This window comes from Notolepis coatsorum, assembly GCF_963971535.1.
Source record: "Notolepis coatsorum genome assembly, chromosome: 14".
In the NCBI taxonomy this organism is placed as follows: Eukaryota; Metazoa; Chordata; class Actinopteri; order Aulopiformes; family Paralepididae; genus Notolepis; species Notolepis coatsorum.
In genome coordinates this window covers 62,312,962-62,329,415 of record NC_140178.1, presented here as the reverse complement: position 1 = coordinate 62,329,415, position 16,454 = coordinate 62,312,962, and the positions used below count along the sequence as shown (strand labels likewise).

General features: G+C 44.7%; 1 protein-coding gene across 1 annotated transcript in view; it reads right to left on the bottom strand.

Annotated features, from left to right (window-relative positions):
- Positions 1–16,454, bottom strand: part of clec19a (C-type lectin domain containing 19A) — a 31,707-nt gene that overhangs the window by 3,512 nt on the left and 11,741 nt on the right. Inside the window, exons 2-4 of the mRNA XM_084329825.1 lie at positions 12,775–12,952; positions 3,453–3,546; positions 943–1,075 (exon numbers count right to left, since the gene is read on the bottom strand). Of these exons, the coding sequence (XP_084185951.1) occupies positions 943–1,075; positions 3,453–3,546; positions 12,775–12,952 (405 nt within the window). The remainder of the gene's footprint in view (positions 1–942; positions 1,076–3,452; positions 3,547–12,774; positions 12,953–16,454) is intronic.

Here is a 16,454-nt window from a genome sequence, read left to right as displayed (position 1 = left end):
CTAATATGATTTCATCTGGTCAGGTGCGCTGTCACCTAATATGTTTTCATCTGGTCAGGTCCGCTGTCACCTAATGTTAATATGTTTTCATCTGTGTCCACTGACACACAGTGGGGGATGTTTTAAAAATATAATTTAATATATAATATAATATAATAATTTGTGCTTCACCTAAAAATTTGGTCAGCAGCCTCCACTGCCTCAAACAGAGGGTGCGACAGACAGCAGAGAACGAGCGAGCGAGAGAGGGAGAGAGAGAGATAGAGAGGGAGAGAGAGAGAGAGAGAGGGAGAGAGAGGGAGGAGAGAGAGGGACCGCGGTGCAGGAGTGTGTGTAAATGTGTGTGCGCCGCGGGGATGGGTCTTCTCCCCGCAGTCGGGAGCACTCCATATCACTGTCAAAATATCTTTGCGCACGCTCCCACGTGCACGCCCGTATTCCGATCCGTGCAATAATATTCACAGAGGTTATATTGTCATTTGAAACAAGTTACCAATGCATTGTCACGTGGGATTATGCCCCCCCGCGGCGAAATTAATTAGTATCCCCATCAATCTCTCTATCTCTCTCTCTGTCTGCCAGTCGCAGACTGTGTGGGTGACTGTCACTCAATTTTGATTTTTTTTTTATATTTAATCCATTTTGTAATGATGCTGTAACATAAAATGTGGAAAAGGTGAAGGGGCATGAATACTTTCCGTGTGTGTGTGTGTGTGTGTGTGTGGGTGTGTGTGTGTGTGTGTGTGTGTGTGTGTGTGTGTGTGTGTGTGTGTGTGTGTGTGTGTGTGTGTGGTGTGTGTGTGTGTGTGTGTGTGTGTGTGTGTGGTGTGTGTGTGTGTGTGTGTGTGTGTGTGTGTGTGTGTGTGTGTGGTGTGTGTGTGGTGTGTGTGTGTGTGTGTGTGTGTGTGTGTGTGTGTGTGTGTGTGTGTGCGTGTGTCTCACCACTGCTGGGTCTGAACCAGATCTCCACACAGTCCTCCTCCTGTGGGATGCGGTGGATACCGTCGTCTGGTTGGTTGCCGTCCCAGTAGCTGTACTCATAACTGCTGCCATCTGTCCACTCCAACATACCCTCCTATTGGTCAAAGACACAGAGGTCAAAGACACAGAACAACAATACACACTAACTATAACCACACTGGTTGTCATGTACGCCTTAGTTAGTAGGATTAGCATAGCTGGGCTACAATAAAGGCTAAATACCAGGCTTACTGCCAAAGCCAGCTCAGGAACAAATGATAAAATAGCCAACGTCAAAGTCAAAGGGATAGTATTTTCTATTTCTAAATTATGTTGTTGATGGATAGAGACATACAGTAGAGTCCTTTCGCAGCACAATCCATGCTGTTCCTAATACTAGCTCCAGTTATAGTCACAACAACAAAGTCAATGGGGTCACCCTCCTGTCTGTACAAGCTGACTGAAGGTAATTGAAATCTACTCCATGGCGCACACAAAGTAGATTTCAGTTAACTTTGGTCAGCTTGTACAGCTTGCAATGACCCCATTGACTTTGTGTTTGTAACTATCCGGAGCTACAGTAGTATGAGAAACAGCATGGATTGTGCTGAGAAAGGACTCTACCAATCAACAACATCATTGGTACATGTAAGTAAGAAATAGGGCTAGGGTTAAAATCTAAACTATCCCTTAAAAAAGACATTTACATTACATTCCCTGCTTTTACATACACTTAAGTATTGGATACAACCCTAATGCTTATAGTTCATGTTGATAATCTGGTTTAAATGCTGCAGATGAAACTTGGCTTTCTTTATAGAAATATAACCTGCTTTCCCATGTTAGTAGACATTTTTTTGTTGAAACTGTATTACTCGTTGTCTTGGATTATGGTGTATTATGGTGTGACTATATGGTTATGAGATCAACACTGGTACTGTATGTCATGCACCTCGAAGCCAACAGGCTTCCCGTCCCCTGTATCCCTTTGTTTTCCTCCGCTCTCTCTCTACCTCTCTCTATCTCTCAATCCGGCAGGAGTGGATCCAGGTGTGGGGAGTTCCACATCATCATCCTTGCCATAAAAGACTGGTCACAGCTATTCCTCTTTGCCAGATCGTAGACTTACATACCGTTAGTCCTGTGCCTATGCATTCTTGTGTTTTTGATTCCTACTGTAGTTACTATTCCGTGTTTTTTTATCATTTGAGATTTATAACTTTGTACCTTCTTTTGTCACAGTCTCGGCCTGACTACTCCGTCTGGTGATTCTCCTGCCTGTCCCCTTTTGTTGGTCCTGGATACACTTTGTTTTGCCCTGTGAGTTTTTGTATATTTTATGTTCTCAGGCAATTGGACTTTGATTGTTCCTGTGGTTTACTTTGCTACGTTGTTTGTTTTTTGACTGAGTATGCAATCTCTTCAGGGAAGTAGATTGGATATGTGAAATGGTTTGATTTAGTTGATATCCAGAGGGATAGAGATCAAAGGGCTCTAGACATAATTAGACTAGATTCATTATAGTAACAGTCTGTAAAAAAAAACATTTTCTTTTGAACTTAATCCCATTTGTGTTTTGATCTGTTCACCCCTGATCCAATTATTCACTTGTACCATTGTCCCTTGTAAATAAATATACCCGCTGTTTTCTCTATTTACCTTGTCTCATTTTGTAGAATATCCGTCACAGTATATGTTTATTTACAAAGCGCTCGTAACCAAATTTAACCAATTTACCAAACCAAACCAATTCACATTATTGAATTATTAGACCTCAATGTAGAAGCTTATCCAACCCACTCTCAGGACAGGATTACACTACAAGTTCCTTGGGTCAATTCCGGACTCGGAATTGACTGACTATTGATTGCCTGATAACATTGGGACATTTTATAAATATGCTTATAAATCGTAATGTTTTTTAATATAACTGGTTTAAATTGTCTGTCTTATCTTTGTAGTTATTTTTGTTCTTTCTTGTTTTCCTTCTGCCTAATCTACTGGTTGTGGATTATTGGAGAACGAAGACACATGCGCACAAAACATACCCCACCTCGGATTTCACTTGCCTCTCGCAAAACCAATCATTTCCATGGCTTTGATTTCAGAGTAGGTATGTGAAATTATAAAAATAATGATGAATTTGCAACCTAATAAAACACATCCACACACGCATAAAACACATGTCTCACCTCAGCATCTCTCTCTCTCTACCACAGCTATCTTGTGATTTCAGAGTAGCCTTGGTATGATGAATTAGCAATAATTCACTTGATCACGTGAAATAGGATGCCACGGAATAATACGAGAGACGTTTGAGTTGAGTCAAAAACTGACTGGCAAGCTTTTAAAAGCTAAAGTGAAGTATGGTACAACTGAAGGCTAAATACTGGGTCCTCATCCAATGGCCCACGAAAGCATGGTTGATGCATGTGTGCATGTATGTGTGTGTGTCTGTATGTGTGTTGGGGGGGTGTCTGTGTGCGTGTTACCTGTCTCCTGTCATGCAGACCTATCCAGATGTCAGTGGGGATTCCCGGTATACGGCTGTTAACCAGGTCGTACACAAACACATTCTCATCCCAGCTACACACACACACACACACACACACACACACACACATACATACACACAAACCCTTAAACATTTTCTATATTAAATAATAATATGTATAAACATTTTAAAAGAAATTCCACAAAATAACTAATAAACTTTAAACTACTGAAAATGGCTTATCAGCCCTCATTGAGAATGAAAAGGCTAATGAATATGCAAATTGGCAACAAGCACCCATTGATATTTATCGGGAATTTCAAGTCGGCAGCTTATATTCTTTGAAGACATGTCAATACCTACTCAGCTTTCTGTGTCTGTTGAAGCTAAAGCTGTCAAGTTACCACATATTGGATCGTGAGAGGTTTGACCTATTAGTGGCATCACACATGCAACCCAGATTTCAGGGAAGTACCGAGAAGCTCTCTCTTTCCAGGCGAAGAATGTGAAAAAAGTCCTCTGGTGATGAGTTCTGCACAAATAACAATCTGTATAGTCAAAGTCACGCCTCCAAGAAGAGTTAACGTTAGGTTATGACTATAACCAAGTTCTGTTAGTATAGCGACGCTCGGCATCGCTCTCTGCACTATCTCGCATATGTGCACGCGCACTGAATAAAGACCACAATGTACCTTTAATCCCAATATTCGTCTGACCACACCCCTATCAGCTTACCCATATAAGCAGGGGTGGGGCCACCCACTCGCCTCCTTCCCAAGCTTTCGCCACAAGGCGAGGTCAAAGGCTGCAGCGGCGTCGGATGCCGAGCGTCGCTATACTAACAGAACTTGGTTATAGTCATAACCTAACGTTCTGTTTCGTATACGCTCTCGCTCGGCATCGCTCTCTGCACAAGGGAGGCCGAGCGAGAGCCAACGGCCGACAAATACACCCCGCTGACAGCCCCCCACAACCATCAGAACAGGGAGGGCCGAGCCCCCCCGACCCACCCTAATGGAGGGCACCCCCCCTATTAGGGGCTTCACGGGAGGGCGACGGACCCGACCGTGCGAAGAGGCACTCAAGCAACTCAACGCACAGGGTGAGCAGACCGTGGCTTGACCCCACGACCACACACACGCACAACCCGCATGCCACCCGGGAACGAACGGAGGAACAACCTCGTTACTGCCCCCAGAATCACGGGGTCAAGGGCAAACCCAACCCCGTGGCAAGGCCGTAGCAGCAGAGCGCGAAGGAAGACCCAGACCCACCAAAAGGACTGGACTCCCTGGAATGGGGGCCCGGAGAAGTCCATGATGCCAGCATCAAGACCCCCACATCGCCAGCGTATTCGGACAAAGGCCCCTCAGCCGAGCGGGCCCCGTCCCCCCAATAGTACACCGCCTGGCACACTGACCCTGCAACAGGCAGTCAGCATGGCCGTAAGCACACAAAAAAGGTTAACCAACGGAAGCAGGCAGCGCACCGGGGAAAAACCAGGCAACAGGCTATTAACCCTAGCCTGGAGACTGCGGACGAGACAGGCGCCAGAGGGGACAGCTGAACACAGCCGCCCCGGCGGAAGGAGCGTAAGCTGGCGGTGTTGCATGACCAAGCCTCCATTTAAAAACCCCCACACAGAGGGGTCGAGGCAGAGAAGGCTGACACGATTGGCAGACGTCATGAACGTGCAGGGGCACCCTCAACCGGTGAACCCGGGAGTTGACACTGCACCAACACACCAGGGAATCAACCACCTTGGTGTTACCCAATGCGGTGGTTGTTCCTATAACCCCTCAAGAAAAAACTCCAAAACACACCTGCGGGTATACACCGGCTATACCGCAGTACAAGTGTTTCAGTTTCCAAAAAAGGGTTAACCCAGGCCTACGGGTCGACGAAACATTACTTCGGACCGGGCCTGGCGGTACGGGAAGTACAGGGTCACCAGAGGAGGTCAAAAACCACCCCCACAGGCCCCTCTTCGCCATGCGTGAGAGAGGAGCGAAAAAGAATGGAGAACCAGCCCCTAAGCACACCGTACTTGGTATTCCCAGGCGGTCTCCCAACCAAGTACTAACCAGGACCAACCTGTGTAGCGGCCGAGATCCGACGAGATCGAGCGTGTACAGAATGGCATGGCCGTAAGCCATTACGACAGTGCTGAGTAAAAACGTACCCAACAAGGGTCTCCATAGCGCTTAACCCTGTGACACCCGGACCGACCTGGCATTTTTCCCCCTGAAAAAAGCCCAAGTCCCTCAGGGTACCAGAACAGCAGATCTGCATCCCCGGCGGACAACGGGTTCAACTGATCCTGACCAGCGTGACCAGAACCAGTCCCGTGCCCTAACCACGGCGACATGCCTACTCCAGGAGAAAGGGCAGATATGCGTGTCGATCTTAACATGAAAAGAAGGCGCCACCCAGACGTTCGGGCGAACCGCGCCTGGTGGCCCACCCCAAGGGCGTGAGACCCCTCTACATATGTTCAGATCCATTCCGTCATCATCCCCCAGACATGAACGAGAATCCGTCGAAAACCAACCCAGGTCGTGGGATTTGGTCGTCGGAAGAGGAAAAACCCCCATCTCAGTTGCTTTATAAAAACGCTGTTTCAACCACAAGCAACCAAGGCGCGCCAGTCAGTCGCCTGTTTACAGCGAGCTAGCACTATACGTGCGTCGGGACACACCCCCATCAATGAACAGGCTATTTAGACCTGTCATTGAATCCCCAAGGCGCCCAGGGGAACGACAAGAGGGGTGTGACACTTCCTAACTCCAACACTTTTTGAATAGAAAAGAAGGAAGCATCAACAGTATGTATCCCAGTCTACACAGCCGGGGGTAAACATTTTTCACATTTTTACATCCCACCACCCTCCCATAGGAAGGAGACAGGGATCCCCAGAGAGACTTCCCACGCGAGCCGTACAGATTGAAAAGAATATATTGCACCTTGAGCCATGTAAAAAAATGGTTTTAGGGCTCTCCGGGGAAGAGGCACTGAACCCATACACACTCAATAATCGAATTGAATCGAATACATATACAATAGAATAGGACACCTTCCAGAGGGTCCACTCACTTTGACAATCTGAGGAGGAAGGCTCTGTACTCTGATGGAGGCTCCCTCACATGGAAGAAGGAGTCCGAACTCACAGAAGGCCCGAATAGGCGCTTGGTGAGGAGGAGCCCTGACCACCCCCCTGAAACAGATCCATCACATGGACCTGAACAGCACACGGAAGTCCTACCAACAGAGACGCGCACGATGACGTACTCTACGGCGGGGGAATTCCTGCGGTGCACACGCCCAATATACCAGGCCGTGGGACCAGGAAACTCCCTCCCCCCCCCCCCCCCCCGTAACGTGCCGAACCGCCACGTGACGGGAACCTTGAAGGACAGGGGGTGTACCCCTGACCGACAGAAACAAGGAGGAGAGGAAAGGTTACCAGTTCACCCCTTTACGACCCCACACCCATGATACGATGTAATGACAAAAAGAGAATATGACACAGTCATAGTCAGCTCTATGAAGCGTTTGACAGCTCCACACAGCGCATGAGCTAACCTGCCATCTGATTTTTACTAATGAAAAAACACAGAATAGAGAGGGCTCTAAGAGCCCCGGTCCAACATACACATGTGCTTCTGTGGCCAGTCCAACCCAGTTGTAGGTCACATGACACACACAACCCATCATCACCTACAAAAAATGGCAAAAACACTCTACAGAGGAACGCCGTTTTTCATAATGAGAGAATACATAATTCTCGATTAGTATCGGCCACAGGCCTTGCTAAGCACACACGACAGCAACCAAACAATCTTTTCGTTTAGGAAAATAAAGTTTCTCCAGCAGTTTTAGCACAACCTCAGCAATCAAGCTAAGGGTTACATCGCATCCCTACCACACAAAAGACACAATTTAGTGCACAACATGTCTGATAGGAGGATGAAAAAGTCCCCAGGGAACCGGGGGGAAACACAATCCTCTTATTTTACCCTTAATACGGCCAGTTAAAACAGGAAAACCTGTTAATATGTGAACACACTGTTCATTGTCATCACAGGCTGAGAAAAGAACATTCTTTTACTCACTTGTCACTAAGCATAGCTTCATAGGTTAGTTACCTTAGTTGTGAGTACACGGTACATATAAACACCATGATGTTTCTCACACAACAACCAGATCATTTTCACATCTGTAACAACAACCCGATTTGCACGGAGAAGCTAACTGCCAGTGACAAAAACAGCTCACACATAACTCGCGTCGTATCCTAAATGCATTGCAGCAACACACGTTTTGGGAAAAACATTGTTATTCACAAAACATTTAGAAAAGTAAAACCAGAAGACGTGTTATAAGGTCTGGTCAAACCTTGTCCTACCCGGAACGTAGATCAGCGAAGTGCAGACTCGAGACCCCGTAGACAACACAGCCGATCCTGTGTTGCTCGAACTGGGCAACCTCTTTGTTGACGCAATCCCCGTCCAGGCTCAGGGCAGGGTCGACGAACATCCCCTGTCAAGGATGACGTCGTAGTCAAGAGTGTAAAACATGTTAAAATCAAAGCACGTTCAACAGAGTAGCATTAAGCTAACGGCCGCTCCAACCGTTCGGGCGCTACTGCCCCTGCTCGCGAGACGCCGAGCTAACAGCGCACGCGACCAGAAGCGAGCTTGCGGCGGCGCGCGAGGAGCTAAAGCTACCCCGCGCCAGGCCTTGGCCTATAGCAGCAAGCTAACGTTACCTAGTGATCACGACATGCTAGCGCCGCAGCTAACAGCTGACTGGCTAACAGTAGGCCCAACCTAAGTAGGCCATGCAGCGATCCCAGCAGGCTAACGCAGCAGCTAACAGCTGACTGGCTAACCGTAAGCTAAGCAGCTATCACCTGAACATGTAAACAATGACATAACACTCACCCAGACAGGCCGCCGTTCTGAACCTCTCCTCACTTTTTAAGAGAAAAGAGAAACAAGATGTCAACACTGCTTTACAACGGTGACTTTACCAACACCCGAAGGAATCAGCACAATACCAAACTGGCCTGTGTAGCTGACTTGAACATGGATCTGCCGCTATCGCACATCCATGCACATATCTCCTCGTGAAGGAATACTCTCATTTGAATATGAATAAGGGGCTTAACACGGGACAGAGAGAATCCACTGTCGCCTTCTGTCGCCTAGGTGGCTGAACAAAAGACCCTAGCCTGGGGCCGGTTTCCATAAACATTGTCAAGTAGCCCCCATAGCACTAACAGACAAGTGAAGCCCGCCAGCAACAGTACTCACCCAACCTGAAACCCACCGCTTCTCACAACAGCGGCGCGTCCGACAGTTCAGCTGTGGCCTGACAGGTTTCACCCCAACAAACACAGCAAGGAACTGCAGTTGAGAAGCATGCAGCGGCGTGCTCCCAATACGAAAACCGGTGGAGGGTTTTTAGAATGATCATCATCTTCCAGACACTCCAGTACGAAGACAATATCGCCGTATTTTCTCGAAAATAGTGAGAGAGAAAATAAAGATATGATGTCAACGTATCCTTGTTTCCCAAAGCTGCTCCTAATCCTTTCCATCATGGTGTCAAGTGTGGGGATCTACCGAGGCACTTCTTCCTTGTGGTGAAAGCGAGAAGGAGGCGAGTGGGTGGCCCCACCCCTGCTTATATGGGTAAGCTGATAGGGGTGTGGTCAGACGAATATTGGGATTAAAGGTACATTGTGGTCTTTATTCAGTGCGCGTGCACATATGCGAGATAGTGCAGAGAGCGATGCCGAGCGAGAGCGTATACGAAACAGAACCATAAGAAGAGAAGATAGAGTGGAGGGGATCTTTAAAAGGCGTAGAACCTGCTGACCCTGCACTCAGAGTCCTGTGGTGAAATGCCTGCATGTATGTGTGTCTCGTATTATGATAAAAATTCCTATAAAAGGAATGCGACACATTTTAAGAATTCACGTTATGTTATTCAAATGGTGTTTTGGTGGGTTTTACCTTTTATCTTTTCTCCCATCCCCCAATTTGGACCAGATCAACATTGTAAATAAGAAACCTGTTCTTAATGTTTTATCTGGATAAATAAAGGATAAAAAAGATCCTGCTGCCCTACTGTCAGTGTGGGGAGGGTGTGGCTGGTTAATTACAGCTCTATGAAATTATGTAGATGAAAAAATAGCAATACCTCATCTTCTAGGGACTGCTACCTTATCAGCACTATAGAGCAACCACTAGAGGGGATTGCGAAGTGCCCGGCCGGGAAAACCGCTTTTGCTAAAAACACCCTCTCAGTCCAGTGCTGTTTAATCTGGAATGATCTACCACTGACCATACGAGATTGTACATAATTTCCATCTTTTAAATTCAATCTAAAAAAATTGTTACTCGACAACCAAACCTGTGACCATGTATATAGTCAAATTATATTGTAGTGCACCATTTATACCTTGTACTTTTTTCTGTACTGTATGTTTTTATGCCTTGTCTCATAGCATGTTATGCTTCACTGCCTGCATGTTTAGTTTTTATGCTTTGTGTGGGGACTGCGGATGAAAATTAGCATCCTTGCTAAATCCGGTGTATTTACACTGCATTTATTTGTAGTGTCCAGTAATATGCTATGTCCTTTCTAAATAAACAAATAAATGAATTAATTATCATTTAATTGAGCTGTAATTAACACAACACAAGGATTAAATGTCAACAATAGCATCACTGGTGGCCATATCAAAATTCATTTATACTCAATAACTGTGAAACTAAATTAATCTGTTAAATGAAAACTGTTTATAGTTTTTGGATGTGTGTGAGATTATCTGCAAAATAAATCAGTATTGTTTTTGGTGAAGTGCCCCTTTAACTACCACACCATGTCTGCAAGCAGGGGCAGGCTACAGGCTTTTCTCTGGGAAGTTTAACACACTGTAAGTCAACATGGTGATGTATGAACCTGCTCTAATCCATTAGTGTCAGGTGTAGTTAGGAGTACAGTCACAGGGCACCTGGGGGGCCCTGGGGCCTGAGACTAGCTAATTTATCTGTTTGCCTTCTAGGACTTGGGAAACCAGGTGTGCATGTGGTCGTGTGTGCTGTGCCAGTAAGGAGGGTATTGGAATCAGTATTAGGTTAAGGCTACAGTCAACACCCCTGTGCTGTTTGTGTGTGTGTGGGGGGGGAGGGGGGGGGGGATTATGGTTAGGGTAAGGGTTAAGGTAAATAGTCAAATGGATACAAAATGGATATGACGCTTTTATCCAAAGCGTTTTACAATTAGGTCCTCACATTTTACCCATTCACTCACACCCCGACGGCGGAGGCAACTATGCAAGGTGCAATCTGCTCATTGGGAGCAGTTAGGGTTAGGTGTCTTGCTCAGGGACACATTGACATACTGCCCAGGAATCAAACCGGGAAACTCCGGATTACCAGACAACCTCACTGTAAGGTGAGGTTAAGGTTACGGTAAGGGTTACGGTAAGGGTTAAGGTAAGGGTAAAGGTTAGGTTTAAGGTTAGGGTAAGTTTTAACCTCTTAAGCCCGCATTTGTAGTCCTATGAGAAGAGGAGACCCTGCAGGACTTTCGATGGGCTTTCGAATTTCAAAAAACGACACTTCCTAGGCAGGGATGGGTATCGTTAGGATTTTATCGATACTACTACTCTTATCGATACTGCTTAACGGTTCGGTACTTTATCGATACTCTTATCGGTTCTTTTTTATTTAGCAAAAAAAATTAAAAAAAATAATTAAGAACAGAATCGACATTGCTTTATTATTCTTTTATATAACTATATTACATGGCTACTTTTTTATCAATTAATACAAGCAGTCAGATAAATTAACTATTTTGGGACTTTCTATTTTATTTAGAAAGTTCTTAAATCAGAATGTCCCACCCAATACCCAGCTGTTAAAAATGGTTCAATACTCCATGTTATTAGTAGAGGCTGTGACACTCTGTCATCCTTCCTCTAGCTGCTAGGGTGAAGGGACTTTGGGCTTGCTGGGACCGGTGGTGGTAGAGGGAGGAGGGGTGGGCTGGGATATGGTGACTGCAGCCTCAGCCTGAAGATTTTTCATCTTTCTAATATATTTGTAGCTAAACAATTAGCTAAGCAATTATATTTGATTTATTAGCCTATTCATAATAATTCGTTATTAGCCTAGCTAACTCCGTATCTTGGCTTGCCTGCAGTGGACGTGGATGGAGATGGAACACTGCGAGCAAAGCAGTCGAAAACGGCGCATTTCTGCAGACTAATGTTATGTTTTGACAACAGATGTTTTGACAAATTGCTTGTATTGCTTGCCACCCTTACTGGCAAATGTTTTATTGCACTTGTGGCAACGTGCGTCGTCGGCATCGACTTTCGTAAAGTGTACCCAGACTTTCGAGCGCTTTGCTCTCTCTGCCATGACGAGCGCAGAGCTCGGTCTGTGTGTGCTGCGCTTCAGCAGCACGGAGCCACTGACTGGCACTCCCTTAAGTACCCGTGTGTGTATGTGTGAGTGTGAGTAATAATGACTCACTGCGGCGTGCTTCTCGTGCAGAGACAGAGAGAGGAGAGATAGTTTGCAACGTTTGAATTCCTCGGAAAAAAACTCATAGTAATAATAATTTCTAGAGTATCGATAGCAGTACCGATAACGTCGGAGCTTATCAATACTTTGTTTTTTTCTAATTTAGTACCGGTTCCCGTTTAGAACCGGGGTCGGGGGGCATCCCTATTCCTAGGTCAGGCCAGCCCCTGTCAATCATCTGACTCCTAGATTTACTTTTTCTTATTTTTCGGGGATCATCTCCCACAAACCTGAATGTTATTGCCATAACAGAACACAGTTAGTTTCTCTACCTTTCTTTGAACGTCTAGCAAAAACGTGATCTTAAGAAGGTGCTGAATGAGCTCAGTGGCAATCTTTCATGTCTGGTCATTTTTAGCATGGTGTTATTCACCATCAAAGATGAAAAAAGACAATTTATATTCTCCTTTGGTTCATCACAATTTACTCAAGCCTAGTAACAGACACAATATTTCTGACACTTGGAATACATTCCCTGATATCCATAGATGTCCATAGATACCAAGAACATGCAAATTGCCTTGTAGAAGTGGAGCAATCTTCCATTTACTTAGGTGTGTATTTTTAGGCGGATTTTCAGAAAAGAGGGCTCTGGCTCTTTTAAGTTGAGGTATGGGTTAAGGTTAGGGCAAGGGATCAGATCAGATCACATTTGATAGTTTTCCGTGATGTTATTTGGATGTACAGTAGGTGAACTGTTAATTGTTAATCCTTCACCTGTGTACGGAGGTGAGCTTGGCTGACTTGAGGCCGTTGGAGAACTCAGAGCAGTACATGTCTGCCTCGGCCCAGGTGCGGTTGAGGGGGAAGAATCTGTAACAGCTGCCCTCAAACTCAGTCCAGAACAGAGGACAGGAGGCCGGGGGGGCCGAGTCAGGAAGCTGCAGGGGGAGGGCTGGGGGAGGGAGGGAGAGAGCAGAGGAGTCAGGAAGCTGCATGGGGAGGGCTGGGGGAGGGGGGGAGGGAGGGAGAGAGCAGAGGAGTCAGGAAGCTGCAGGGGAGGGCTGAAGGGGGGAGGGAGGGAGCAGGAGGGAGAGAGGGAGCAGGAGGGACTAGATGAGTGGGTCTCATCCTGGCGTCCGAGAAGATCCTTGAGGAGGGCCCCAGAATGTATTTTAAATATTATACATTGTATGTATTATTTTGATCATTTCACTCTCCGATGTTATCCTTCCATCTACAGTAGATTAGATTAGATTATGGGAAATGGGATGGGATATGGGCTAACATTATGGGAAATGCACTTACCGTCTTCTCCAGAGTCATGACAAGAAAGTCGAATTTCCTCTCTGTGCATTCAGTAGAAAGCTATTCGGCTGCAAACTAGTCTATTTTAGCACAAAATAATGAGTGGAAGTGGATATGGACCACTAGCCTAGCTTAAAACTCCAGTAGATGTGTTTTGACCAAACAGCTAGGCTAGATATGGAGAGGAAATGCTGAATCACACACCTTTTTCAAAACTTCACAACTTCCCAAAAGTGATTCTTCTGGAATGCCATCCATTCCAAATGCTGAATCAAGAACCTCATATTTTAACCTGTTAAGCTGTAGCCCTATTTTCAGAAATCTCGCCTAAAGGTACATGCCTAAGTAAATGGAAAATTGCTCCACTTCTACAAGGCCAATTTGCATGTTCTTGGTATCTAGGAACATCTAGGGACCTGGGGGTATGTATTATCCAGTGTCAGAAATATTGTGTCTGTTACTAGGCTTGAGTAGATTGTAATGAAACAAAGGGGAATATAAATTATGATTTATTTTTGCATCTGTGCCGGTGAATAACACCATGTTACAATTGTGCTGGAACCGAGCTTGCTCACTGAGCTCATTCAGCACCTTCTTCAAGTGTAAATAAAATCTAAGCAAATGAATAAAGGGAAGATGATTAAACAGAAGGATTTGTAGATACAGTAATAAATTATAATCGATTTTAATTATAAATTCATATTTGACCTTGAACTTGACCTTATTATGGCCAAATCATACATCTATGGATAGGGACAAGGCTCCTCTTTCCAATGGCAGGGTTAATTCTGGATTTAGTCATTTCCTTGCGGTTTTACGATAAAAGAGATATAATTAGCATTTTTCCAATAAATTCTTATGTTCGGTAAATCGTATAAAACATCGGTAAAAATTTAAATATACACTTTGACTGCTGTTATGGTCTTTACTCTTGACAAAAAAAAAGAATAAAAAAAAACATTACATCGGCGGACCGCAAATGACATAATGGTCATAAATCAATATTTCTAGACTGTTCTTTTTTATTTTATTTTTGTATCCTCTTTTTCTCCGCCTGATTTTCTGTGCTTTTTCCTCCCATCCCAATTTAGTCGTTATGCCAATTCCCCCCTCTCCTACCTGGTCGTTGTGCGCATGTGCCCCATACTGGTCGGTCAAGGGAGCCCTGAGGTCTACCACATGCTTTCTCCGACACATGCGGAGACAGCCAGCGGCTCTCTTTTCACCTGATAGCGCGGACTCTCATTGGTGAAGTGTAACGCGTGGGAGGTCACACTGCCTTCACCACTTCCTGTCTTTTGCTGTGCAGGCGCCCTGACCTGACCTGTAGGAGTCGCTGTCCACAACGCCAGATTACCACACCATCGACTTCCCTCCCGCTAACTCAGCCAAACGAGTTAGTATGACGGCTGGCCCAAGCCGGAGGCAATGCTGACACCCGGAATCAAGACCGGAGTCTCTCGCATTGGTGACGAGCGCAATATCCGCTGCGCCACCCAGCCGCACCTATTTCTAGACTGTTCTATAAAACTAGCGATTTTCATTTAAAACGTATTCAAGTATAAACATTATGAACATGTCAGAACAGCATTTAGAATGTATATTATCATCAATACGTTAGTTTAGGAATAGGTTAAAGTGCTATTAGATAGATTTTCCTTCTCGAAATGTCAATGTTATTTCGGGAGAGGCGACCATTTTGTAAAACCTTGAATCATGGGAATTGTATTTTTTTTTGTGGCCATTTTGTAGCCGAGATCCATACTTATGGCTTTGCGTTGACATTTTTTAAAACTACACTTCCCCTAAAGTTCTATGGGGTTCAAGGTTCAGAGTTCTGTATGAATTATTTCAATAACTGTTATTATTCAGGATAATTCTACCACAAAAGGTAAAATGTTGGACAAATTTGAAAACGCAGTTAGTTTCTCTTCCCTATTGTTAGCATGTAGCAATAATTAGATCTGAAATTAGTTTCAAAACGGTTGCACCCTGGTGAAAATAAAAAGTACAGTAGATTACAGTAGATTTCATTATCTGTTCTTATGCACGCCTGGTGATACTAAATCCAAATTGAACTCGGGCATTTGAAAGACAATATATGTATATATATAAATGTGCGAATTGGCTATAATAAGTTAATTTATAAGCCTGCTATTCTATATTCTATAATTGCATTGGTCCGGATGGGAGAATTCAGTACTGTATCTACAGAACATTCTGTTTAATCATCTTCCCTTTATTAATTTCCTTAGATTTTTTGTACACATGATCTCAAGAAGGTACTGAACGAGATTAGTGGCAGTTTCTAATGTTTGGTCATTATTAGCATGGTGTTATTCACTGTCAAAGAGGCAAAGAAAAATCATAATTCATATTCTCCTTTGTTTCATCACAATTTAAGCAAGCCTAGTAATAGACACAATATTTCTGACACTCGGAATACATTCACTGAGGTCCATAGATGTCCCTAGATACCAAGAATATGCAAATGGGCCTTGTAGAAGTGGAGCAATATTCCATTTACTTAGGTATGTATTCTTAGGCTGATTTTCAGAAAATAGGCTCCGGGCAGAGGTTAACATCCATGGGCCCACATTTGGCTTGAACATCTTTGGACAGGGTTGTAGCCAATGAGTGTGGCTTTCCAATGATACCCCACATGGGGATCTAATACGGTCTCTATTGATTGATTTATGATAAAGAAAAGCAGGGTCCCCTTATAAGGAGACCTTACAGCTTAACAGGTCTTTTAACCACATAATAATAGCATTGGCAAAAATGTTGCTAGTTTTGCACAACATGCCTGACGATTGCATACCCAAAGTGCTTTGTGATTTATTATACTTTATACTTATAGCCCATGCATGAGTCTTTTGAAAGGAAACATTCTAATTGTTACGTTCCACCCGGTCCTGCCCTCCTTCCCCCTCTTATTCCCGGACTTATCCCTGTAACTCACCTCCCCTCACATTCTCTTGGACAATTCTCCCACATCCTCCACTCATTCATGGTCCTCTTCCCCCACCTGCAAGTACCCTCACTACCTCTGGGACTCCTCATTCACTTGTGTCTGATTATATTATCCATGTTCCTTAGTGTTCTCCCCATCTTGTTGTCTCTCCCAGTATGCCTGTTACCCTTTGTAT